This window comes from Miscanthus floridulus, chromosome 1 (assembly GCF_019320115.1).
Source record: "Miscanthus floridulus cultivar M001 chromosome 1, ASM1932011v1, whole genome shotgun sequence".
Classification (NCBI taxonomy): domain Eukaryota; kingdom Viridiplantae; phylum Streptophyta; class Magnoliopsida; order Poales; family Poaceae; genus Miscanthus; species Miscanthus floridulus.
The window spans coordinates 30,357,727-30,381,256 of NC_089580.1; the positions used below are offsets into that span (position 1 = coordinate 30,357,727).

Genomic DNA, 23,530 nt, shown 5'->3' on the forward strand with positions numbered 1-23,530 from the left:
TGGAGATACAAATATTATTAATATTTTCTACAAACCTAGTAAAATTTAAAAAGGTTTGACCGGCATGAGTACCATAGCGAAACTTAGGCGTTGTTTGGCACAGCTTCATGGGTTGTTGTGAGCTGTTTTTTTTTTGCCATACAGTCTTTTTTCAAAACAGTTTCATAAGTTATTTGTGTTTTCTTGATTTGATCTTATTACTTTTCTAAGAATTTTGCCTAGTTAATCACCTATCATTAGTTTGTGTATATCATGGAGACCAGCGAGATTACTTATCATTATTTGTATATATCGCCAAAAGATAGTATCAGATATTCATATCATGCATATTTAATTACCTCATGTGATTCTATTGACTATCATCCCGATCGCATGTGATTTGCATTGCTTTTTTTAAATTGTCCGGATATGAAGAAAAGTGAAGACATTACTTCTATTTTTTTCTATAATCGAGACAATCATATTCGATATCTGAAAGCGTCAACTTAAAAAGTTAGACAAATACCATTGTAAGTTTTTATTCTCTTTCATGCCTCATTTTAAATTATCAGCATGTTTTTAAACTTTTTATATTGTAGTATGTGGAAGCTTCCAACTTAATCTTTAAATTTAAGACTTATCATATTATTTAGTACATGTATACTATTATTTAGTGCATGTACATGGAATTATGCTGCAAATTTTGTGATCTTTTACCGAATTGGTAAATGAGTTTATCAAATTGTGTATGAATATTTTTGTGTGGTATACCCTTAGATAAGATTCCAGATCCACCACTGACGAAGATGCCACACGATGGCCGGACCCTTGATGCGGAGCTAGCGAGGCGGCCGTCACCTCTCGCACCATGCGAGGGCAACATCTTTGCCGTGCAGCAGCGCGCGGCGCGATGGGCTGAGACTCTTTCTCGTTGCTGACGCAGGGCCTCATCGACACCAACATTTCTGCTCTCAATCTGCCGGCACAGGCCATCTTCCACCTCTTCCTCCTTCAATTTGACTTGATCCATCCTTGTTCAAATCCATTACTATTTAGATGGATCAGATTGGTCTGAATGGTTTGCTTGGCTTCGTTCTTTGATGTCCATGGAAATATGATTTGCTCAAATTTGTTTCGATTAATACTATGGCAATCCTGAATTAGGTGCATAACTATGTGAGTGTAGCATCTCCTTTACGCAATCAGTCTATCTTGACGTCTCAGTCTCACCGGCCTCCATCTGTGCCTCACAAGTCACGATCACAAGCACCGCGCTGCCGCAGACCCGCGCCGCTTCGCCTGCCCTGCCTCGCGACTTGCGAGTCGCGATCCCATCCAAGCCGCCAAGCGCCACACCCGTGCCTACTGCTGCTGTCCTCGTCGTCCTGTCGTTAGCATGGTAACAAAACCAGTCGCCCAGCAGGCCAACACCCACCGAAAGCCTCAGATTTGGCCATGCTGGCAGCGGAGGCGGAGTCCGATCCGAGTCACTCCAAGCTTTACAATACAGAGGCTAATTGGTGTTGATTAGGTCTGGATAAGGATTTGGGTAGAAGACACTACTATTTAATGGACAACTAGAACAAAAAGCTGAAATAATTCTACTGCTAGTACTCCGGCAAGCATATGTTTGCAAATCTAACAGGTAACAACTTTGTGTTTTCTTAATTTGTTCTTATTACTTTTCTAAGATTTGCCTAATTAATTACCTATCATTAGTTTGTGTATATGATGAAGACCAACGAGATTACTTATCATTATTTGTGTATATCACCAAACATCTGTATCAGATATTTATATTATGTATGTTTTATAATAGCAGACCACATCATGTGATTCTATCTTGATCGCATGTGATTTACATTGCTTTTTTTAGAATTGTTCACTTACGAAGAGAAGCGAAGACATTGCTTCTATGAACTATGATTCTATCATCGCGATCGCATGTGGTTTACATTGATTTTTTTAAGAATTGTCTACTTATGAAGAGAAGCGAAGACATGGCTTATATTTTTTTTTATAATCGAGGCAATCATATTTAATATTTATTAGAAAAAATCTGGCTTAAAAAGTTAGACAAATACCATGGTAAGTTTTTTATTCTCTTTCATGACTCATTTTAAATTATCAGCATGGTGTTAAACAATTTATATTATAATATGTGGAAGCCTCCAACTTAACCTTTAAATTTAATATTTATCATATTATTTAGTGCATGTATATCGAATTATGCTGTAAATTTTGTAAGCTTCTACCGAATTGTATATGAATATTTTTGTGCAGCAAATGCTAGATGAGCCACCTGTTTACGGCATTGGACATCACCATGTAGGTGATATCTATCTGCGACTAAACTCTAAATTGATGGCGCGAGGCATCTCCTTTCAGTAGTTTGCGTCAATCCCATCTTTTCTTTATGCATCACCTGTGAGGGCGTGGCGTGGCGTGGGTGGCAACTTGGATGTCCAACCTACCGGTACCCAAGATGCATTTCCCTAAAACAGTCAGCTCCAAATGTACCATTCCCTATTTACCCAAGAATTGCGTGATTGCTTGATGTGAACACTCACACGGATCAATAGTACGAGAGACAGAGCTGTTCGGACTAATGGTTTTTGCGGCTGATAAATTGACTGATGTTATTTATTGTGAGAGAAAAATATTGTACCATAGCTGATAAGTTGAAGCGAGAATTTAGTCATGTATGAATCGCTACTGCTAAGTGAGAAAACACTGTACTAGGTGATTCCTTGCATAGTTGCGAGAATTTAGGAGATAACTGTATGAATCGCTATTGCTAAGCTAGTTTGCTCGAACGTTCATTTGATTTTAGTCATGTACCTGATTGAGAGTTGGCCATGTCATTTTTGGTTAGCCTTGTTACTCCTTGGTCTAGAAGGCCTGAGAGAAGAACTACCACAACCTTTTCGTGTTCTCCACAATCCTTTTTCTGTATTTTTTTATTGCTTTTTTTTCACGAACAAGCCTTAGCATGTGTTTCATTAAGAAGAAGGGAATTACACGACACCAAATCTGTGGTAAGTGACCTAGAATAAAACAAAGCAACAACAGGAAGTTCATTTCTGTCATTTGTTAAGAAGGTTTCCTTGAACAGATCGGTGACTACTTTCTCATCAAATTTTGTAACCTCAATTATAGTTTCTTGATACGGTGAGGGTGGCTACTCTGAAATTCTCCTGTGGGCAGGGTGTCCTTAGTTTTCTCCTTGGAACATTCTTCTCCATCTGTAATGCGTATGATGATTATCTTGAGGACATCAGAGGCACTAACCCACTCATAGATGTCAAAATGAGATATGGTTTACCTACTGCCGTACAATTTACTCACCAGCTTTGTTCTGCTGTCTCCACTTTCCCCAATCATGGTAATCACGTAGCGCAAGGGGTGACTTTGGTATTTCAACTTGACCACTCTGCCATCCGGACAATGTGTAGCAATCAGTTAGCTATCGCGGGGAGTTTCCGGAGGGGCAGTTGAGTGTACAACAGTGCTGGGTGCGAGTTGACATGTCTATGGCGCATGGTAAGTTCCCGTTCCAACCGGCCTTTGTCGTTAGCTTGTTTCAGTTGTTTGGTCACTTCAGGTGTGTTGTTGTTGTTGTTGTTAGACCCTTCAGGGTCATTATTGTTTCGTTGTACTGTACATCTAGATTTTTTCTTTTTAATATAATCGGAAGTTGTTTCCAAAAAGCCAATACTTCAGCTTGCGCGCTAGTTCCTCTCATCCCACCAGTGAAAGCAAATTGACAACAAGGAGTACCCTAACGAATGAAAGTTGTGTATGTCCATTTTCAGGCCAAATTTAACAATCTACCCATTTTTTTAGCAAAAGAACATGCCATTTTTTTTTTGAAAGACCCGGAACAAAGCCGGCATATATTAATAAGGAGAGAAAAGAATTACATGCGCAAGCAACGCAAACGACTTCCCAGTTTAACAGACTGTCAATCTGGGCGAAAAAAACTTAATGGACTACTCACAATCTACGGATACAACAAGAGGCCATAACAACTTGGCCTCCACAATCAACCCATATGCATCTTCTAACTCCCTAAAACGACTCCCAAACATTTTCTCCCGACATCCAGAACATCTCTGCCTACAACCTGCTTGCAGAAAGCTCCATCCGATTCTCCAAGGCACTACCTTAGCCACTGTCTTGGACCGACTGTTGCTCGAAAAAATCTACATGAGCACAATCATCAGACCTCCATCTCGGCCATCCCTGACTCTGCTGCTATTGCAGCTAGGGCCCATTTTTGTTACTGCACTTAATGTGCAATGCAAACGACGACGGTTAACTGGGGTCCAATTCGCTTCGCTTATAGGCCGTACTTTTTCAGCCAACGAATAGTATTTTTCTCTCACAACGAATCAGCCAACGGTACTTTCAGTCAAGCAAACAGGGCATATAGTTTTGTATAATTTCAGACTATCAGTAAAGAAGAGTGATTATCCCACCTCTGGCGGTCTGGCCGTGGCCGGCTCCACCCAACTCCCCTGTCTCTTGAGCGCAAAGCTCGGTCCGGACGTTCGAGTGCAAGCGATCAAGTGCTATTCGTAAACGCGAGGCGCCAAATATTGCCAAAATTAAAGGCCCAAAAGAGACCAGGTGAAACTGCTGCTTGGTGCATGAATTGCTGGGGAATCCAAGTTTTCGAGTATTGACATGATCAAAGACAGCGCATGACACGATCGCGCACACTGTGTGTCTCTGACGGCGGCCGGGCAGCAGCAGCAGCAGCAGCTCCGTCAGACCAAGGCCACCACCTTCCGGTGCCCGCGGTGGGCATGGGCCCTCCTCCCCGCGGCGTCGCCGACGCAGCTCTGGCTCCTCGGGTACAGCGCTCCGGGGCCGTCGCCGGCGGCCGCCCCGAACTCGCACGGAGCGTCCTCGTCAATCCGCGCCATGGAGAGCGAGGCGGCCATGCTCTGGCTCCTGGCCACGGCCTGCAGCTCGGCGCGCCTCTGCTCCACGCGGCGCTGCGACGCGGCGCGGACCAGCTCGCGCAGGTCCTCGTCGGCGCCGGACCCGGCGCCCCGCCAGTCGACGCTGTGGCTCCTCGACAGCGGCGCCGGCACGAACACGGGGTACCCGAACGCGGCGTCGGAGGGGACGTAGCGCGCGCACCCCGTCAGCCCCCGCACGTACAGGTCCCGCGCCCGCCCCAGCGCCCGCGCCGGCGCACGCCACAGCCACCGCAGCTTGCTCCCCCGGCTCATCCCCACCACCACCACCACCAAGCGCCTCGAATGGAAACTCCCGTCGAGGAGAAAACAAAGCGCGCGGCGGGAGTGTCGTGCGAACTCGGAACTAGTGATGTATGATGCAGATGTTTGCTTTGGAGAATTATTGGGTGCGGAGCTTCTCCTGGAGTGGCTCTGAGGTTTAGCGATTCTGGTGAGCACCTGTGCTTTATTTATATCATTGCTGGTGCCTGGTGGTGGTGGGATCGGGGACCCGCGGCGGTCGGAGCCGGTTAGGTGGCGAGGACCGGAGAGGAAGACGTGACCGACGCCGGCGCGCCACGCCCGCGCTAGGCACTCCCTACTGCTACTGGCATGGGGGGCAGGAAACTGCGGGTTTTGCTTGGGCAAAGCTGTGGTCTGGTTCAGCTGCGTCTGCGTGCTCGCGCCCACCACAAGCGGGTCGCCCAGCAAATTCGGCGTCTCGCGGGTTTTTTTCCCCCAAGTGGTTGGGCTTCTAGACGAAGAGCGTGACGTGGCAGCTGCAGTGGAGTGTAGTCTATCGTGCTGACTCGGAAACTTCAGTTTTCCTTTTTGTCCTATTCGCTTGGCTGGTAAGCCATGACTGAAAGTACTGTTGACTGATTTGTTGTAAAAGAAAAACATTATTCGTTGGCTAAAAAAATACGGTTTATAAGCCAAACGAACAAGACGTTTATGTTTTTGACTTGTACGTAGACCGGAGATAGTATTATAGGAAGATAGCCACATTCCAACGTAGGAGTAAGTGTTTGCGGATTTCAACTGCTGATAAGCACGTGCTCAACCATGTGCCTTAACATGCTGAAATTATGACCCGATTGCATGTTCTTTAATAAGGTGATTGATTGGTGAAATAAAATAGTCCATCGTCATCTCACTTTTTAGTTTTTATTTGGTTTGTGAAACAGGATAAATTGATCCATCATACCATCACTATCTTCATTCTCACATTCTAATAATTAGTACTAGTATAGAGAATGGAGGCATCCCACTAAATTTAAGGAATAGAGTCATGATGCATTATTCTATCTAAAATGGGTTGACCCTCTAGACCAAACACTTCATGAGTGTCTTCTCTTGCCATTGCGGAGCTAGGAATTTGACGTTGCGAGCAAATTTTCATATACATATATAAAAAAAATGGCGAACATGGAGTATACAAATATGTAAAAGTATGATAATGTCATAAGTCCAAAATTAAGTTCAACTTTTATGAAGAAATGTAATCGGAATAGTCTGTATATAAAATATGGAGTTGGTATATTTTAAGTGTCTAAATTTTCAGACAACAGACTTACATAGCTAACTAGTATAATTAAAAAGACAAATCACAAGAGATAATATATTATTTTTTAATTACATCTTACCTGTACCGCAAAAAAAATCAAACACCTAATATGTAGGAGAAGTATATAAACAAGGTGTACTAGTCAAAGAGCAACGCACGGCAACTGAACCACACATGACGTATGTACCAACTTAACATGTTGTATATTGCAAATTTCTCAAGTAAACAGCCTGTTCGGCAGGCCGTAAACGATCGTATACGATCGTGGATTATAAGTTAGAATAGTATTTTTCTCTCACACCAAACCAGCCAAACCAGCCAGCAGTAAATAATCCACGATCCAGCCCAGCCAGCCGAACAGGTTGAAAATACATGTATGATGTAAACGTGTCCTATAGAAAGGCTTCAGTATCCATATGAAATGTATGATATCCAAATCAGTAGATTTAGCATTTGTATTGTATCCGTATCAGATACTCAAATTTAGACATATATGATGACATTATCCATTTATATTTTATTCAAGAATATATGTGATCGGATTATTGTAACTATCCATATTCGTATCCGTAAGTATCTCACCGTATCTATTTACATGCTTAGATTCTTAGCTCACTTGTGCATGTGAAGTTTAGGTTTTATGGGACCTCGTCTTTTCTAGCTCTTTGTTATACTTTTTTCTAGTTGCAGTTATTTGTTGGGTTGTGCTTGGAAGGTGTTATGCGGCATGTTTCCTTGAGGTACCAGTCCTTTTCGATATGTTCTAGGTGGTTTTGGTTGTTATCTTCTTAGGTTTTAAGTTGTCGCTACTAGTTATTCTTGTCGCTTTGTTGTTTGTCCATTTTAGATGTATTCTTCTTTTTAATATAATCATCGGCTCTCTTGCTTGATTCGTAGAGACAAGGCATAAGATCTTGCGGTGTGTGATCTACATAGTCGTGCCACACAAGCCCTTAGTGACACCCCACCATTTTTGACAGTCTTTGTTGGAGCTTGCCTAGCCTTGCCTGGTAAGAATTAGAACATGTTTGGACGTTTTACTAGCATTTGTTTTGATTCTTGTGCAATCAAGCTTTCACCTCACTTTCTTGGGCGAGCCAATCCGACTCTCTTGGATCAGTAGGACTAGCTTTTCCAGGCGAGACGATGCTAGAAATGTGAGAAAGAAAACTAAACGTGCCCTAGATGATTAAGACAATTCCAATGCAACCACAGAATACTAGTAGTTCCTTGAAATGATGAGAATTTGTATTTGGGCTAGGTGCTAAAGTTGTGAGACCACTAGACACCCAATTCAAGTAATATGAAATTTCTTTGTGGAAAAAGTCCAAATACTCCCCAAGTAAGCCTATGTGTCCAAATAACCCCCTAGAATAATATTTTGTGTCCAAATAATATTTTCTTTCTCTAAATCACCTCCAACTATTTTAGCTGGTTTAATTCACCCGTTAATAAGATTTATCTTTTTTGTTTCTCCATGTGTAAACTGAATTTTAAACAAAAAGTTATAATGTGATAATGAACATAAAAATTATGTTAAAAATATCAACTATGATTTTTTTTTATTATCTTGAGCGGTGAGGACATATAATAACAAATTAACCAATATTAAAAAATACAAAAAATGCTAAAAATCAAATGTAATTCTTAGGAATCGATCTAACAAATTTTAACTTAAAACTCAACTTATACATGGAGAAACATAAATGAAATTTCCTATATGACTGGTCTTACTAGACCAAAATTTAGTTTAGAGGGTTACTCAGACATAAGTCAAATTTGTGGGGCTGGCCGGGTGAGGGTGGGGTTAATCTGGTGCCTTTTCTTTTCTTATTTACTATATGACACTCTTGACAAGTTCCTTTCATCACTCACTTTTCCTTTCTCACAAAAGCCACTGCATATGCGGACACGCGTGTAGCGCAGTGGCAGAGCTCCGGTGGTGGAAGCTGGCCGGCCGGGGTTCGAACCCCGGTTCTGCACCGCTTGCTAAGCAAAATAATTTTCAGGTGTCTGCCTCTCTCCCATGATGCCACAATGGAATCGTGACGTGCCCGTCACCTACGGAATCAGTGGATTTCGGTGATCTCAAGAAGGACGCGATCTTCAGATCTGAGTGTAGTTGTAGGTTTATTGGTACACGACTGGTGTGTGTAGTGGGCGTGCGTGTGTACGAACAGATACTACAGCTGTACCCAGATGAGAGGCAACAAAAAAAAAAAACACTGCATATGCTTTTGCAGCCAAGCCTCCCGTGTGCATTCTTTCCGTACTTTCCTTGCATCGTTCAAATGGTTCGATGTGGCTACATGATTTTTGCGATAGCTAGAGCTTAGAAAGCTAACTAGCTCTTTCACTGACAAAATTTAGACTCTCATTCATCCCACCTAATCAGCCCTGCACCTAATTAACATTCGGTCCACCACATATTAGGATACAAGAGTTATATGTTTATGAGATGCACAAATGGTGTTTGGTCTTAAGGCAATCTGGGCCCTTTACCTGAAAATTAAACTATTCCATCCGTTTCACAATATTTGTCTTTCTAGCTAATCTTATACTCCCTCCATTTCAAATTATAAGTCGTTCTAAGAATTTTGGAGGTTTAAAGCATCTTAAGTTTGACCAAGATTATAGAAAGAATTACAAAGATTTATGACATCAAATAGAGATATTATGAAAATATAATTAACGAAGAATCTAATAATATTTAGTTAGTATCATAAATGTTATTATCTTATCATATAAATTTGGTCTTGAGATGCTTTGACTCTTCGAAATTTTCGGAATGACTTTTGGAGGGGTACAAAACAAGAAGCATTAAATAAAAGGATATAAAATATCCCCACATATTAAGTACTACACTACAATCTTTGGTGGCTTGTACGTACCCCCATTGCCGGCCGGTGCATTTGGTTAGGGGATGTGATTGGTTGTGACGGTTGCATTAGTGAAGGATTTCGGCCGGGAGTGAATGATACTTTGTAATGTGACAATGACAATTAGCTTGAGAAAACAAATCTAGAATGGTAAATATTATGAAAACGGTTGGAGTATATATATTAGCATAATGTAACGGAGACAGGCACCATACTGTAATATATATTTTCGTTAGATAAGTACGTGGTGCGGCCTAGTGGGGTGCTCCCACTGAAAACTGAAAATGGTTTTTTTTTCTCGCAAAGCTTTAACTTGTGTGAGTGACAGGGTTTGAGGTATGGTGCGTGAATGCGTCGAACAGCCACCACTTAGACTCGAGACGAACGTCGATGGGTGTAATCTGACACGGTCGTGCGGCGATGCAATCACAAATAGTCTGTTTGGTTGCGTGATTCTTGTCCGGCCAGGCACCCCAAATGCAATTGCTCGTAGCAGACTGGCAGCAGTAATAAACAAACAACAATTCATTCATTCACGCGAGCCCGGCCGGTGCGCATGCGCGATTCTCTGTAGGCTTTCGGTGCGACGTCTCACTCAGCTCAGGAACCTAGCGGTACACTGGCGGGCGGCTTCTTCCAAAACAAAAGGAGCGACGGAGCGAGCACGTACAAAACAAAACAGCGGCCAGTAGAAGAGGCCCAAGGGAGCTGCACCCGTGCACCGTCGTCCCCACCCCACTCGTACGCCCACGGCCGCCGTCTCGCTTCGAGCAGATCCGTCCATCGCGCCACGGGCAACCGACGTGGATGCCCGTCATCTGCCCCGACCACCAAAGTCACCTGATTCTAGGGTGTTAATCCGGTGACTAAAGTTTAGGAGGTGTCATGTCGGTGTTATATGTGGTGTTTAGATATTAATAAAAAAATAAATTACAGAATCCGTCAGTACTCTACGAAACGAATTTATTATGTCTAATTAATTCATCATTAGCACATGTTTACGGTAGCACTGCATTGTTAAATCATGAACTAATTAGACTTAAAAGATTTGTCTCGCAAATTAGTCGCAAGCTGTGTAATTAGTTTCGTAATTAGTCTATATTTAATACTCTATACATGTGTCAAATATGTGATGGGAGATCAACTAAAGTTTAACCATACAGTACACCCCTTACTCGCTGCTAGCTGCTCACCTGTCGATGACTCGACTCGACCCGTGACGGCGAAGGTCCAACCTGACATGGACCGCCCGCTGTAAATTCTAGAAGCCATGCGTACGTACGAAGGTTCCAATCAAAGGGTTGGTGTTGATGGGACATGGGAGGGATGTTCCTTTTTGTTAGTGCGTGCACCGTGGGTTCATATGCTGTGGCTGTGACCAATGCAGCCGGTCACGCGGGTCGACGTGCTTATCTTCCTGGCCTCGTGGGGCCGACACGTCTCCAAATTCTGTTTCTGGAACTGGAGTTTTCTGATTCCCTGAGTCCTAAAACTTCGGGGCGTAAAATGATAGATGGACTACTGTCCTCGTGCAGCCCATGAACCCCAAGACTTTCCACGTACGCGCCTTAGACTGTCTTCGACAAGGAAGACCTAAATATGGCACCTATTTCAGCTTTTGGGTCTCCCACAGGAAAGGGTCATGTACCCGTAAATTCGCCCTCTCCAACAGCTACCGCGGGAGTCTGCACTCGGCCGCGCTGCAGCCATCTCCGTCAGCGAGGGAGCTCCAGCCATCTCCGTCAGCTCCGGCCATCTCCGTCGTCGTCCATCTCCCTTGGCTCCGGCCACCACCCGCTGCGGCTCCGGCCAAGATCCGCGTCCTTCGCCGCGGTGTAGGGGCACGGACGCGGCGGACGCAGCCCAGATCCCGTGCGGGCGCGGTGGAGCAGAAGAGATGCGGCCAAGATCCGGTGCGGGCACGACGGAGGGCAAGGGGCGGACGGGTGCAAGTGGACGGGCAGGTGGCAACGGGCGCGGTGGAGAGGTAGCATCTCCCTGAGCTCCGGCGAAGATCCAGGTGGGCACGAACGCGACATAGACAAGAGGCGCGTCGGCGGAGGTGGAGGTGGCCACAGGCGCGATGGCCGTCCATCTACGGGCACGACGGTGTAGGGGCAGGCCGTCGGCATGGCCGCGCGGCTTGCTGGGAGGGCGGTAGCAGGGCTCTCCTTCTCGGTGGTAGCTGCGGCGTACTCGGGCGCGGCAAGGCCGCTGTGCACCGCCACCGCCGGCTGCGGCGGACCGGGGCTCCTTCCTTCCTCCTCTGCTTCCTCCTTTCCTCCTCAACCTTGGCAGAGGCGGCGATTTGCATAGCCAGGAGAGAGGGGATGCTTTTTTGCGTAGCGTTTCAGCTGATAGCCAAAATGCGTCGTGGGTTTGGGTCCTCCGTTGGATGGTGTTTCTGGTAGGCAAAGGCACTGTAAGTGACGCATTTTGGGTATAGGTCTCTTTATTGGAGACAGTCTTACACTTGTTCGAAAAATACCTATTTGATGAATTATTGCCATGATTTGGGCCTTGTCCGTTTCGCTGAAATTTAGCTAAAACTGTTGTCGATGCTGATTTCTTATGAGAGAAAAACACTGAAAAATATTGCTGAATAATAGGGGCGTTGATCTTTACGTCATCCTTAACTCTTAAAACTGTTTAAATTGTATCCCTCAAACTTAGAAGTGGTTTTCAAGAATGTTTCATCATTTTTTCTAGTTTTGAAAGTATAATAAATACCCAATAAGGTTTAACACGAAAAATATTTTTTATCTTCTAGGAATCTTAAGAAAAATCCTAGAAATAGATTGGGACATAGCAATCTTAACTAAAATATCTAGAGCTCACGAAAGGATATCTAAAATCTTCTAAAAATAGATTTAGCTCTAGAAAAATGAGAAAACTATATAAAATAACTTAACATCTCAAAAAATTAAAATTAATGTCTAAACACATTTTGAGAACCTTTCACGATAAAAGTCAAGATGCATCCAGTGTGAATGTATTGAACATTATTTTTTGTTGCATTATTGCTAGTTGGATCTCATATTTTTATTGTGGAAAGTTTCTAAAATGCATTACAACATCAATTAGAATGTTTTGGGTATTATATATATTTGGGTATTTTGTCATTTTCATAGAGATAGATATATTTTTTTGAATCTCCTATATATACTTTCTCGAGTCCTAAATGTTTTATGTGTTTTTTGTCCTGTAGTTTTAGAACCCTAAAAATATTTTTCCTTGGTTTAAAGAACCTTACCAGGTACTTATTAGTGTTTTTATGTATGTAATACTAAAAAAGATGAAACCGTTCAAAGAGTTATGAGAGTTATTATAATAAGGAGATAAAATGTCGAACTTTAGAGTTTGATTGTGAGCAGAAGCAACTCCATAACGGCTGAGGCACCCTGGCATATCGGATCTGCAACAGCCTCAACAGCTCGCGCGCACTTCACGCGCACGCCGCGCCCTTGCATGCGCGCTCGCCGCACCAGTGACTCGCTCACCACGCTCTCGCGTGCCCGGTCCTTGCGCTGCCTGCATGTCCGCTAGGCGCGCTCGCCCGTTCTCAGTGTACAGCACGGCCAAAGGCCCCGGATGCAATCCTATATATGTATACTGTAAATGATCAATGAAAGCTGTCCAGTTGTGCAATCTGATTCTACATGGTATCAGCCGCCTCCGATCCTACTCTCTCTCCGGCACATTCAGCTTCCGCTCCCATGGCTCCCTCTTCTCATGCCTCTGATTCTTCTTCCGACGACAGCTATCTCTTTGGCCCGGGGAATCCCAAACAAAATGTCGTCGGCGTATCGCGCATAGTAGATCCTGAGTGACCATTAGCAGCCAGCCAGTGCCATACCAACTCTGCCTCACCAGCCAGCGAGCGTAAGAATGGGCCTTTCGAATAAAACATCAACAATCGGAACTTAAGTTTCGATTGTTGTTTCTTAAATTCTGGTTGGAGTTTCTTAAGTTTCGATTGGAATTGAACTTTTGTGTTAATTGAGGAATATGTCTATTTTTTCTGTGTCTAGGACCAGTAATTATTGAAATTGCCTGGGCTTGAAATTGCTTCTCATTCTCATAGTTACGAAATGGTAAGAAAGATAAAATACGAGCTTGTTTTATAGCAAGAGTAATTAATCGTTGTTGTTTCAAGGTTAATCTATTTATTCGTCTGGATAATATTTTTCCTTGTTCACTAATAAATCGATTAATTAAACTTCTCCGTCGCACCAGCCACCTCGTCTCAGATCCAAGGGATCTCTATTCGCCACCATGTTCCCGTCATTCTTGACATGGACGACGGCAACTCCGGCCAGTGGCGCTATTTCTTCGAGTCCGCCCTTGGCAAGTTCGGGCTGGAGGATCACGTCCGCACCACTACGCCGAACGACGTCTGCGATCGCGAGTGGCGCCGGATCGATTCTTGCGTCGTCAACTGGATCCTCGCGACGGTCTCCAAGGGCGTCTACGACGTCGTGCGCCGTGACAACCACGACGCGTTCTCCCTCTGGCACGCCGTCGAGGCGCTCTTCCACGACAATGAACTGCAACGTGTCGTCTTCCTCGAAACCGAACTGCGCTCTCTCCAACAAGGCGACATGTCGATGAACGACTACTGCACCAAGTTGAAGCGCATCGTCAGCCAGCTGCGTGACATCGGCCACACCATCTCCGAGCCGAGCCAGGTGCTGAACCTCCTCCGCGGCCTCAATCCTCGGTACCGCTACGTCAAGCCGGTGATCACCTCCAAGTTCCCGCCGCACACCTTCCAAAGCGCCCGCTCTTTCCTCATCCTCGAGGAGCTCAGCTTCCAGCACGACTCCAACACTGAGGCTGGACAGGCTCTCACTACTGCCCATGGTGACCACAGCGGCGGCTCCAACAGCTCGGCTTCCTCCGGCGCCAAGGACGGCTCCTCCGCTCTCTCCGCGCCGCGATCCAACAACGGCCGATCCGGCAACGGCAACAACGGCGGCAACGGGCGCTCCAACAACCGGTCTGTTCGGCGTCGCGGCCGTGGCAACGGCGGTGGCGGCAGTGGCTCGTCCCAGAACAGCGCCAACACCTCCACCAACCAGTCCGCGCCATGGGCCGCGGGCTACAACCCATGGCAGGGCATGGTGCAGGCTTGGCCCATGCCCTTCTGTGCCCTCGGCGCCGGTGTTTTGGGCCCCCGCCCACTGTTCCAGCCACAACAGGCGATGGCGGCCGCTGCCCACCCCTCCAACGTCTTTGACAACAGTGCCCTCTACGCGGCGCTGAACGCATCTGGCGTTCCTCACCATCCACCCAGCGCCGCTGACTGGTACTTCGACACTAGAGACACTTCGCACATGTCATCCTCTCCCGGTAACCTCCTTCCCTCCACCCTACAACCATCATCTTCCATCATCACAGTGGGCAATGGTGCTCGTGTTCCAGTCACACACCAAGCACAAATATTCATTCCCACTGTCACCAAATCTCTCCGTTTAAATGATGTTCTTGTTTCTCCAAATCTTATTAAGAACTTGATCTCAGTTCGTTGTTTAACACGTGACAACAATGTTTCTATTGAATTTGACCCTTTTGGCTTTTCCATAAAGGATCTTCCTACCAAGGTGGAGATGCTCCGATGTGAGAGCAGCGGTGATCTCTACCCTCTCCGGCCTCCACGCCACCAAGCTCTTCACATGTCCTCGGCGACGTCCCTATGGCATCAGCGGCTGGGACACCTAGGACATCCAGCTACCTCTCAAATTCTACATAATTTTGCTTTTCGTTGTAATAAGGCTGATGCTCGTTCCTGTTCGTCATGTCGGCTAGGCAAACACACTCGCCTGCCATTTGATGCATCTACATCACAGTCCTTCTTCCCATTTCAGCTAGTGCATTCCGACGTTTGGACCTCGCCTGTGTTCAGCTACTCAGGTTATAAATATTATGTTGTGTTCCTCGATGATTACACTCACTATCTATGGACAATTCCATTACCCAATAAGTCTGATGTCCTTTCAACCATCCGTGTGTTCATATCATATGTACATACTCAATTCCGTCTGCCAATCCTCGCTTTTCAGACCGACAATGGCAGGGAGTATGACTCCACTGCTATGCGCCTTCTGCTCTCTTCTCTTGGCACTCAGCTATGGCTTTCGTGCCCTTACACATCGCAACAAAACGGGAAGGCTGAGCGCGTGCTACGCACTGTTAACGATTGTCTGTGAACTCTGTTGATTCACAGTGCAGCTCCCTTGGAGTTTTGGGCCGAGGCGCTCGCCACGGCGACACACCTGATCAACCGCCGTTCGTGCCGAGCCACCGGAACCACGACACTGTACGAGCTGCTGTTCGGTACACCTCTGTCCTACGACGCGCTTCGTGTTTTTGGCTGCCGCTGCTTCCCCAACACCATCGCCACGTCGAGTCACAAACTCACCGCGCGTTCTACGCCATGCGTCTTCATTGGCTATCCGGCGGATCACCGTGGCTATCGCTGCTACGAGATCGCGACGGGATGCGTCATCACCTCGAGGCATGTCGTGTTCGACGAAGCATGCTTTCCCTTCCGCGCCACTGCATCTCCACGCGACGTGCCGGCGCAGGTGGACAATGATCCTCCACCAAGCCCTCGTGACGCCCAGGGCGCCGCACACGCCACGTCGCGACCGTGGACTCCTCCACCATCGCCACCTCCAACAGTGCATCACCCACCTCGACGGTCTACGCGTGGACGCATTGCACCGCAGCAGTCGCCCTCACCGATCGTCGACGACGCTGCACCATCAACACCGTCTACTACCAATCCAGTGGTGTCTAGCTCCAATACATCATCTACGGCCAGTGATCCAGCGACAACGCCCACGACGCTCGGTGCCTCGTCTCCACCACGCGACGTCGAGCCACCCGGACACCCGATGATCACTCGTGCTCGTGCCGGGATCCACAAACCCAACCCCAAATACGCCATGACGGTGTCCACCGACGTCTCACCCATCCCTCGGAGTGTCCGCAGCGCTGTCAAGGACCCCCATTGGTATGCTGCTATGAAATTGGAGTTCGATGCATTGCAGACAAACAAAACCTGGACACTCGTTCCATGGCCGCCAGGTGCTCGTGTCATCACGGGCAAATGGGTGTTCAAGCATAAGATGAATCCGGACGGGTCACTTGAGCGCTACAAAGCTCGGTGGGTCGTTCGTGGCTTCAACCAGCGGCCCGGCATCGACTTCGGCGAAACGTTCTCGCCGGTGGTCAAGCCGGCCACGATCCGCACTGTACTGACGATCGTGGCGACGAACAACTGGCCTACACACCAGCTCGATGTCTTCAATGCATTCCTCCACGGTAACTTGCAGGAACAGGTGTATAGCCAGCAGCCCACTAGGTTCGTCGATCCACAACGACCCGACGACGTCTGCCTCCTCTCACGCTCGCTCTGCGGCCTACGTCAAGCACTGCGGGCATGGTTCGACCGCTTTGTCGGCCATGTCACGAGCCTGGGCTTTGTTCAGTCGAAGGCGGATTCCTCACTCTTCGTCTACCATCGCAATGGCGCGACGGCATATCTTCTTTTGTACATCGACGACATGATACTCTCGGCGTCGACGACAGCACTCCTCCGCCACATCATCGCTAGGCTACATGACGTCTTTGCAGTGAAGGACATGGGGCCGGTACGGCATTTTCTGGGCATCAACATCAGGCGAACCACGACAGGCTTCTTCCTCTCGCAAGCTTCATACGCTGAGGAGCTGCTGGAGCGAGCGGGAATGGCGAACTATAAAAACCAGTCGCCACACCTGCAGACACCAAGTCCAAAGCCTCGTCGGCCGACGGCAAGCTGATCGCCGACGCCACGGCCTACTGCAGCGTCGCTGGCGCGTTGCAGTACCTGACGATCACGCGACCGGACATCGCCTACGCCGTGCAACAAGTATGTTTGCACATGCATGCGCCGCGCGGCGTTCACCAAACGATGCTGAAACGCATTCTCCGCTACATCAAGGGCACGATGGCTCTCGGCATCCAGCTGCGCACCGCACTGACACCGACGATCACCGCCTACTCCGACGCGGATTGGGCCAGCTGCCTAGACACGCGTCGTTCTACGTCCGGGTTTTGCATCTTCTTCGGCACCTCGCTCATCTCGTGGTCCTCAAAGCGACAAAACACCGTGTGTCGCGTTCGAGTGCTGAAGCTGAGTACCACGCCATCGCCAACGCCGTCTCCGAGTGCTCGTGGCTACGCCATCTTCTCGGCGAGCTCCTTGTCAAGGTTCCCTCCGCGACATTGGCCTTCTGCGACAACATCTCTTCGGTGTACATGTCCCGGAACCCCGTCCATCATCGGCGAACCAAACACATAGAGCTCGACATCCACTTCGTCCGAGAGAAGGTCGCCATTGGAGAACTTCGTGTCACGCACGTTCCTAGTGCGCGTCAACTCGCCGACGTGTTCACGAAGGGACTACCATCAGCGTTATTCCTCGACTTCTGGGACAGCCTCTCCGTCACCGCCGGCGACGTCCAGACTGCGGGGGGGGGGGGGGGGTCAGCAGAAGCAACTCCATAACGGCTGAGGCACCCTGGCATATCGGATCTGCAACCGCCTCAACAGCTCGCGCGCCCTTCACGCGCACGCCGCGCCCTTGCATGCGCGCTCGCCGCGCCAGTGACTCGCTCACCACGCTCTCGCGTGCCCGGTCCTCGCGCTGCCTGCATATCCGCTAGGCGCGCTTGCCCGTTCTCAGTGTACAGCACGACCAAAGGCCCCGGATGTAATCCTATATACGTATACTGTAAATGATCAATGAAAGTTGTCCAGTTGTGCAATCTTATTCTACATTGATGAGTAAAAATAGATCATGGCAACTGGCAATACTAGTTCATGGATTAGATAACCAAAAAGTAACTATTACATGGAATCGGACACCGTCGGTGAACTCGAGCCGCAGCTCGTCACCATCAAAGCCGGCGCGTACGAAGACGAGTTCTACTTTGCTACCTCTCTTTCTCTTAAACAGAATCAGCTGTTTCCAACAGCACGCTTCCCAGACGCAGCTGGTTGGGCTTCGTTTACTTCTTTCAGTTTGGGCCGGTGAACTTTGGATCGGGTTTCCTGGCCCGCTTGCCTTTCATGCCTTCTGGGCTTCCTGCTATCTTGCGTACTGTAACACTCTACTGGAAAGAAGTAAACGATGCCCAGCCCAGCCCAGTCGACCGGGAAAAATCCCGTCTCGCGCTCCCCACTTCACTTGTGTGCAACGCGCGCGACACGACGCGCCTTATCCACATCACGCTCCTCTCCTCTTTTTCCACGGGAGAGAGGGATGACGAAGCCTGCGCGCGACGCCGCATTACTCCCTCGCCGCTCGCGCGCCCGGTCTCCTTCCCGACACGCCCACGACGATGCCGTCCCCGACGTCCTACCTCCTCCTGAACCCCTCCAAACCCTCCTCCTTCCGCCGACTCTCGGCCCCGGCCCCGCACCGCCACGCCCGCCGGTTCCATGTCTCCTGCGACGCGCCGCGGGGCAGCGGCAGGAGTGGCGGCGGGAGGCGCGAGGCCATCCCCGCTGGTGCCAGCAAGGCCAAGAAGCAGATCGTCTTCTTCGACGCCGCCCCTCCGGTGTCGCAGGAAGGCGGGGCCGCCGTGGAGAAGGCGGGGGGTGAGAAGCCGACGACCAAGGTGGGCAGCGGCAACGCGGCGCTGGCGTTGGTGAGGAGGGCGACCAAGAGGACGCTCGCGGTGCTGTCCAACCTCCCGCTCGCCATCTCCGAGATGTTTGCCATTGCCGCCCTCATGGCTCTAGGTACCGACTGCCGATTTGACTAAAATTTGATCCTTTGTTGACGCTTCATGAATTCCTTCCTGCTCATTTTCCTGTGCTGGCATTGCGAATCGGGCAACCGCAGGAACGGTCATTGACCAGGGAGAGGCGCCGAGCTACTACTTCGAGAAGTTCCCCGAGGACAACCCTGTCTTCGGCTTCATCACGTGGAGGTGGATCCTCACCCCCGGGTTCGACCACATGTTCTCCTCGCCGGTCTTCCTCGGCCTCCTCGCGCTCCTCGCGACGTCCCTCATGGCGTGCACCTACACGACCCAGCTCCCCATGGTCAAGGTCGCAAGAAGGTACGGCCACTCTCTTGTATATCAGTATATGCCACTTCTTGGTAGGCCCATCAGTGAACCATGGGGTGAGAGTGAGACATCAAGTGCCGGTGTGTCATTGCAGATGGTCGTTCACACATTCCGGAGAAAGAATACGGAAGCAGGAATTTGCAGACTCTCTTCCTCGAGCATCCATTCAGGATTTGGGAGTCATCTTGATGGGTGCTGGATATGAGGTGATTGACACCCACAATGATCTCTATCCAGCTCCAACCTCTGGGCAGTTGCATTATGCTTGTATGATCTGTTGCTGCAGGTATTCACCAAGGGGCCATCTTTGTATGCTTTCAAAGGGCTGGCTGGTCGGTATGCGCCTATCGGCGTGCACTTGGCGATGCTCTTCATCATGGCTGGCGCCACGCTAAGTGCGACAGGAAGCTTCAAAGGCTCCGTGGATGTGCCTCAAGGGCTGAACTTTGTTATAGGAGATGTGATGAAACCTAGAGGGGTCCTCTCTGTTGCACCGGATGTTTTCAATACTGAAGTCCATGTCAACCGGTTCTACATGGAGTACTATGACAGTGGAGAGGTGATCTCCTTGCTCAGTGTTTTCAAACCTTTTTGTGCAGTTATATACTCTAGACTGATTGGCAACTTGCCGGGGGGGGGGGGGGGGGGGGGGGACCCTGATTGGCAACTAATATTGTTGGATTGCCAGGTCTCACAATTTTACAGTGATCTCTCTCTATTCAACCTTGATGGTAAAGAAGTGATGAGAAAGACTATCAAAGTAAACGATCCCCTGAGATATGGAGGGATCACCATCTACCAGACAGATTGGGGATTTTCAGCATTGCAAGTGAAGAAAAATGGTGAAGGCCCTTTCAATTTGGCAATGGCCCCCTTGAAATTGAATGGGGATAAGAAACTCTTTGGGACATTCTTGCCACTTGAAGATGTGGACTCGTCGAATCCAAATGTCAAAGGAATGTATGTTTAGTAATTTTTCATCTCATTTTGATTTAAAAAAGTTAACTAAATATGAGTAATGATATGTTGTTTGCCTACTTGGTGACTTGTAGATCAATGCTTGCTCGAGATTTGCAGTCTATCGTGTTGTATGATCAAGAGGGTAAGTTTGTAGGGGTCCGTCGGCCAAGCTCGAAACTGCCTATTGAGATCAATGGCAATGAAATACTCATTGAAGATGCTATTGGCAGTACTGGACTGGATCTTAAGGTATCCTATTGATTCATTCTTTTTCATTTTTATTTTTGAAGACATTTGTGCTTTTCCTTTAATAGAAGTGTCTTATTTTTTCCCCTTTCCATCAGACTGACCCAGGAGTTCCTATTGTTTACGCTGGTTTTGGTGCGCTTATGTTAACGACCTGCATTAGCTATCTTTCACATTCTCAGGTATGTGTGATTGTTTTTCATGGTTCTTATTGCCGACAGAATTGCAATTGGCTTGCCGATACACATTTATGGTTTGGTTCCTGCTGCACTAGATATGGGCATTGCAAGATGGAAGTACAGTAGTCGTTGGAGGGAAGACAAATCGAGCCAAACTTGAATTTTCTGAAGAGATGAACCGGCTACTTGATAAAGTACCAGAGCTGATCAGTGCCGATGAGAATGTACTAGATACCAAATCGACTGCCACATGAAACATTTTTTGTGTTTTTGTTTGGGATTGCTGAAGATGCAGTAGCTCTGTTCAGGAGAGAACAGATGTTCGAATTCGCAAAACATGGCCTTCAAGAATAGAAAAACTCTTACAGTCTTTCAGTAGAATGTAGATCACGCTTCAATTGAACTCTCTGTACATCTTTGAATGAGAAGATTGCTAGAAACTAAACTGGTAGCTTGTTATGTTACCAATTTACCATACTTTAGATCAAAATAAAACTGTAACCTTTGGTTCTGTTACTGAAATTTTTGGGGAGCGTGTTTCAAGGAAATCATACGGCTTCACCCAAAACCTCATCAGATACTTAATCATATATTGTTCTTGAGATCTGTGCATGGGCGAATTCCTCCATTGCAATTTGCAAAGGATGCAGATTCCATACCATTCATTCACGCCCGTATTGTTGTGGTCGGTGTGCTGAACTTGGGGTGTCAACTGTTTGTCAGTCCATCGGTCCATCGTAGGGGGTAGCATCCAATGTTTTCTTCATTCTGGTCAAATACAAGGATGTACAGTTCAAAAAAAAATATGAACAAACAGTGTCAGGAAAGACGCTGCTGCCGGCCATCTTAGATGCCCGAACCCAATTATGAGTTTCAGGTGGGTGATTTATCAGTAAGTAAACAGCCAGTAGCGTCTACTTCCATGTGGTGATGCCACGAAAACATGTGCCATAGGCAATCCCAATGTTCGAGTTGTTGGTAACCTCCATGAGAGTCACATGGAAGCTCTGCATTTGAAAATCTTGTACTTGTTCTCGAGCGGTATCGAAATTGCAGATTTCGTTTGCTCCCTCAGACGTGATCAGATCTCTCTTGAAATCTCAATCTCCACTGCAAATCTGAACTTGGCATTCGAAGGATACAATCATTAGTGCTCACTGATCTCAAGTTCTCAACTGATACTGTCATTGCTACTCATCGAAAAAACTCTCATTGCTACTAGATAGTTTCAGATCCCTTTATTCCCTGTCTCTGATGAAATCGTTTCATATGAGAGGACTGCATTCTTCAAAGATGACTGTCTCTCTGCATCACTTGTCCTGTCAACAGCTTCTGAAATCTGAATGCCTTCAAACAGTGATTTTTTCAGTCAGTGAAGTAAAAGTCCGATCCATGACTTGTCAATTTGTCATGTCACAAGGCGCCCCAAACCGCAAATTCAATTTTGAACCACTGTATCTCGAAGCCCATAACTAAATCACGGATTCCGAGATATCGTTGTTCGGTGGGCGGCGGCGCGGGGATCGTGAGCACATGATCACGTTGTCTGATGGGAGTTAGATAATGCCAAACTGACAGTATCTGATGAGGGAGGTAGTTGCGACGCAGGCTCAACCAACTTCTCATCACGACCGGTCAAACCCCACACAAAGATGCATGGCATGGGCGGCGGCTTCTTCTTCGGATCGCAGCAACCACCAGCTGAGCTGCGCGGCTATAAAAGGAGCTCCCGGCACTTGGTTCTTGTATACTACCTGCAAACTGCAGCGCACAAGCGAAGTGACACAAGCTAAGCGAACACAGAAATGGCGAAGCGCACGTCGAGCAAACGGAGCTTCAGGTTGCCGTTCATGTGCGGGCAGTCGGACGTGGCCAGCCCGAGGGGCGCGGCTGTCACGAGGCTGTCGTCGTCGTCGTTCGGCAGGGGGTCCAGGTCCGGGTCTAGCTCCAGCTCCAGCAGCAGGCACGGCGAGCTGCAGCGGATCTTCCAGCACTTCGACCGGGACAATGACGGCAAGATCTCCGGCGCCGAGCTGCGCGCCTTCTTCGTGTCCATGGGCGACGACATGCCGTCGTCGTACGGCGACGGTGGCTACATGCTGGACTTCGCCGGGTTCGTGGCGCTGATGGAGAGGGAGGGCGGCCAGGAGGAGGACCTGCGGAGGGCGTTCGAGGTGTTCAACGCCGTGGAGTCCGCGGGCAGGATCACGGCCAGGGGCCTGCAGAGGGTGCTCGCTCAGCTCGGAGACAAGCGTTCTGTCGCCGACTGCGAAGCCATGATTCGGGCCTACGACGTCGACGGCGACGGTGGCCTCGATTTCCACGAGTTCCAGAGGATGATGAGCTAACTGATTCCGGCTTAAATAGTGAGTCTTCACTTTCAGAGCCCTGAAGAATGAAAGGGTTGTTCATAGGTCTGCATCCAGATGAGCCAATGCAAGTTGCTACGGGGCAAATGTGTCATCTACGTACTTGGATGCTGCTGCTTGCCTGAAGCAATTTGTTGCTTCATCTTGTGTTGTTTGGTGGGCCACACCAGTGTATCAGTTAAATTACAATTGATTTTTTCTTCTAAATACAGCTCTTTTGTTCATAAGTGGGATTTTTTTTTCCTTTCAAGATT

General features: G+C 47.8%; 4 protein-coding genes across 4 annotated transcripts; 3 read left to right on the top strand and 1 right to left on the bottom strand.

Moving 5' to 3' along the window:
- Nucleotides 1–4,624: 4,624 nt before the first annotated feature.
- On the bottom strand, nt 4,625–5,638 carry LOC136477300 (uncharacterized). The gene has a single exon (XM_066475426.1). The coding sequence runs from the start codon at nt 5,220–5,222 to the stop codon at nt 4,752–4,754; it is 471 nt and encodes a 156-aa protein (XP_066331523.1). The 5' UTR covers nt 5,223–5,638; the 3' UTR covers nt 4,625–4,751.
- Nucleotides 5,639–13,690: 8,052 nt separating this feature from the next.
- Nucleotides 13,691–15,018, top strand: LOC136453895 (uncharacterized). The gene is made up of 2 exons (XM_066454448.1): nt 13,691–14,747; nt 14,984–15,018. Exons 1-2 carry the CDS (start codon nt 13,691–13,693, stop codon nt 15,016–15,018), a joined length of 1,092 nt encoding a protein of 363 aa, XP_066310545.1.
- A 3,457-nt stretch (nt 15,019–18,475) lies between these two features.
- LOC136477306 (cytochrome c biogenesis protein CCS1, chloroplastic-like) lies at nt 18,476–21,480 on the top strand. The gene is made up of 8 exons (XM_066475435.1): nt 18,476–19,190; nt 19,294–19,513; nt 19,617–19,728; nt 19,809–20,081; nt 20,211–20,482; nt 20,575–20,731; nt 20,827–20,910; nt 21,003–21,480. Exons 1-8 carry the CDS (start codon nt 18,788–18,790, stop codon nt 21,159–21,161), a joined length of 1,680 nt encoding a protein of 559 aa, XP_066331532.1. The 5' UTR covers nt 18,476–18,787; the 3' UTR covers nt 21,162–21,480.
- Nucleotides 21,481–22,584: 1,104 nt separating this feature from the next.
- Nucleotides 22,585–23,489, top strand: LOC136477320 (probable calcium-binding protein CML41). The gene has a single exon (XM_066475451.1). The coding sequence runs from the start codon at nt 22,713–22,715 to the stop codon at nt 23,253–23,255; it is 543 nt and encodes a 180-aa protein (XP_066331548.1). The 5' UTR covers nt 22,585–22,712; the 3' UTR covers nt 23,256–23,489.
- The last annotated feature ends 41 nt before the right edge of the window (nt 23,490–23,530 follow it).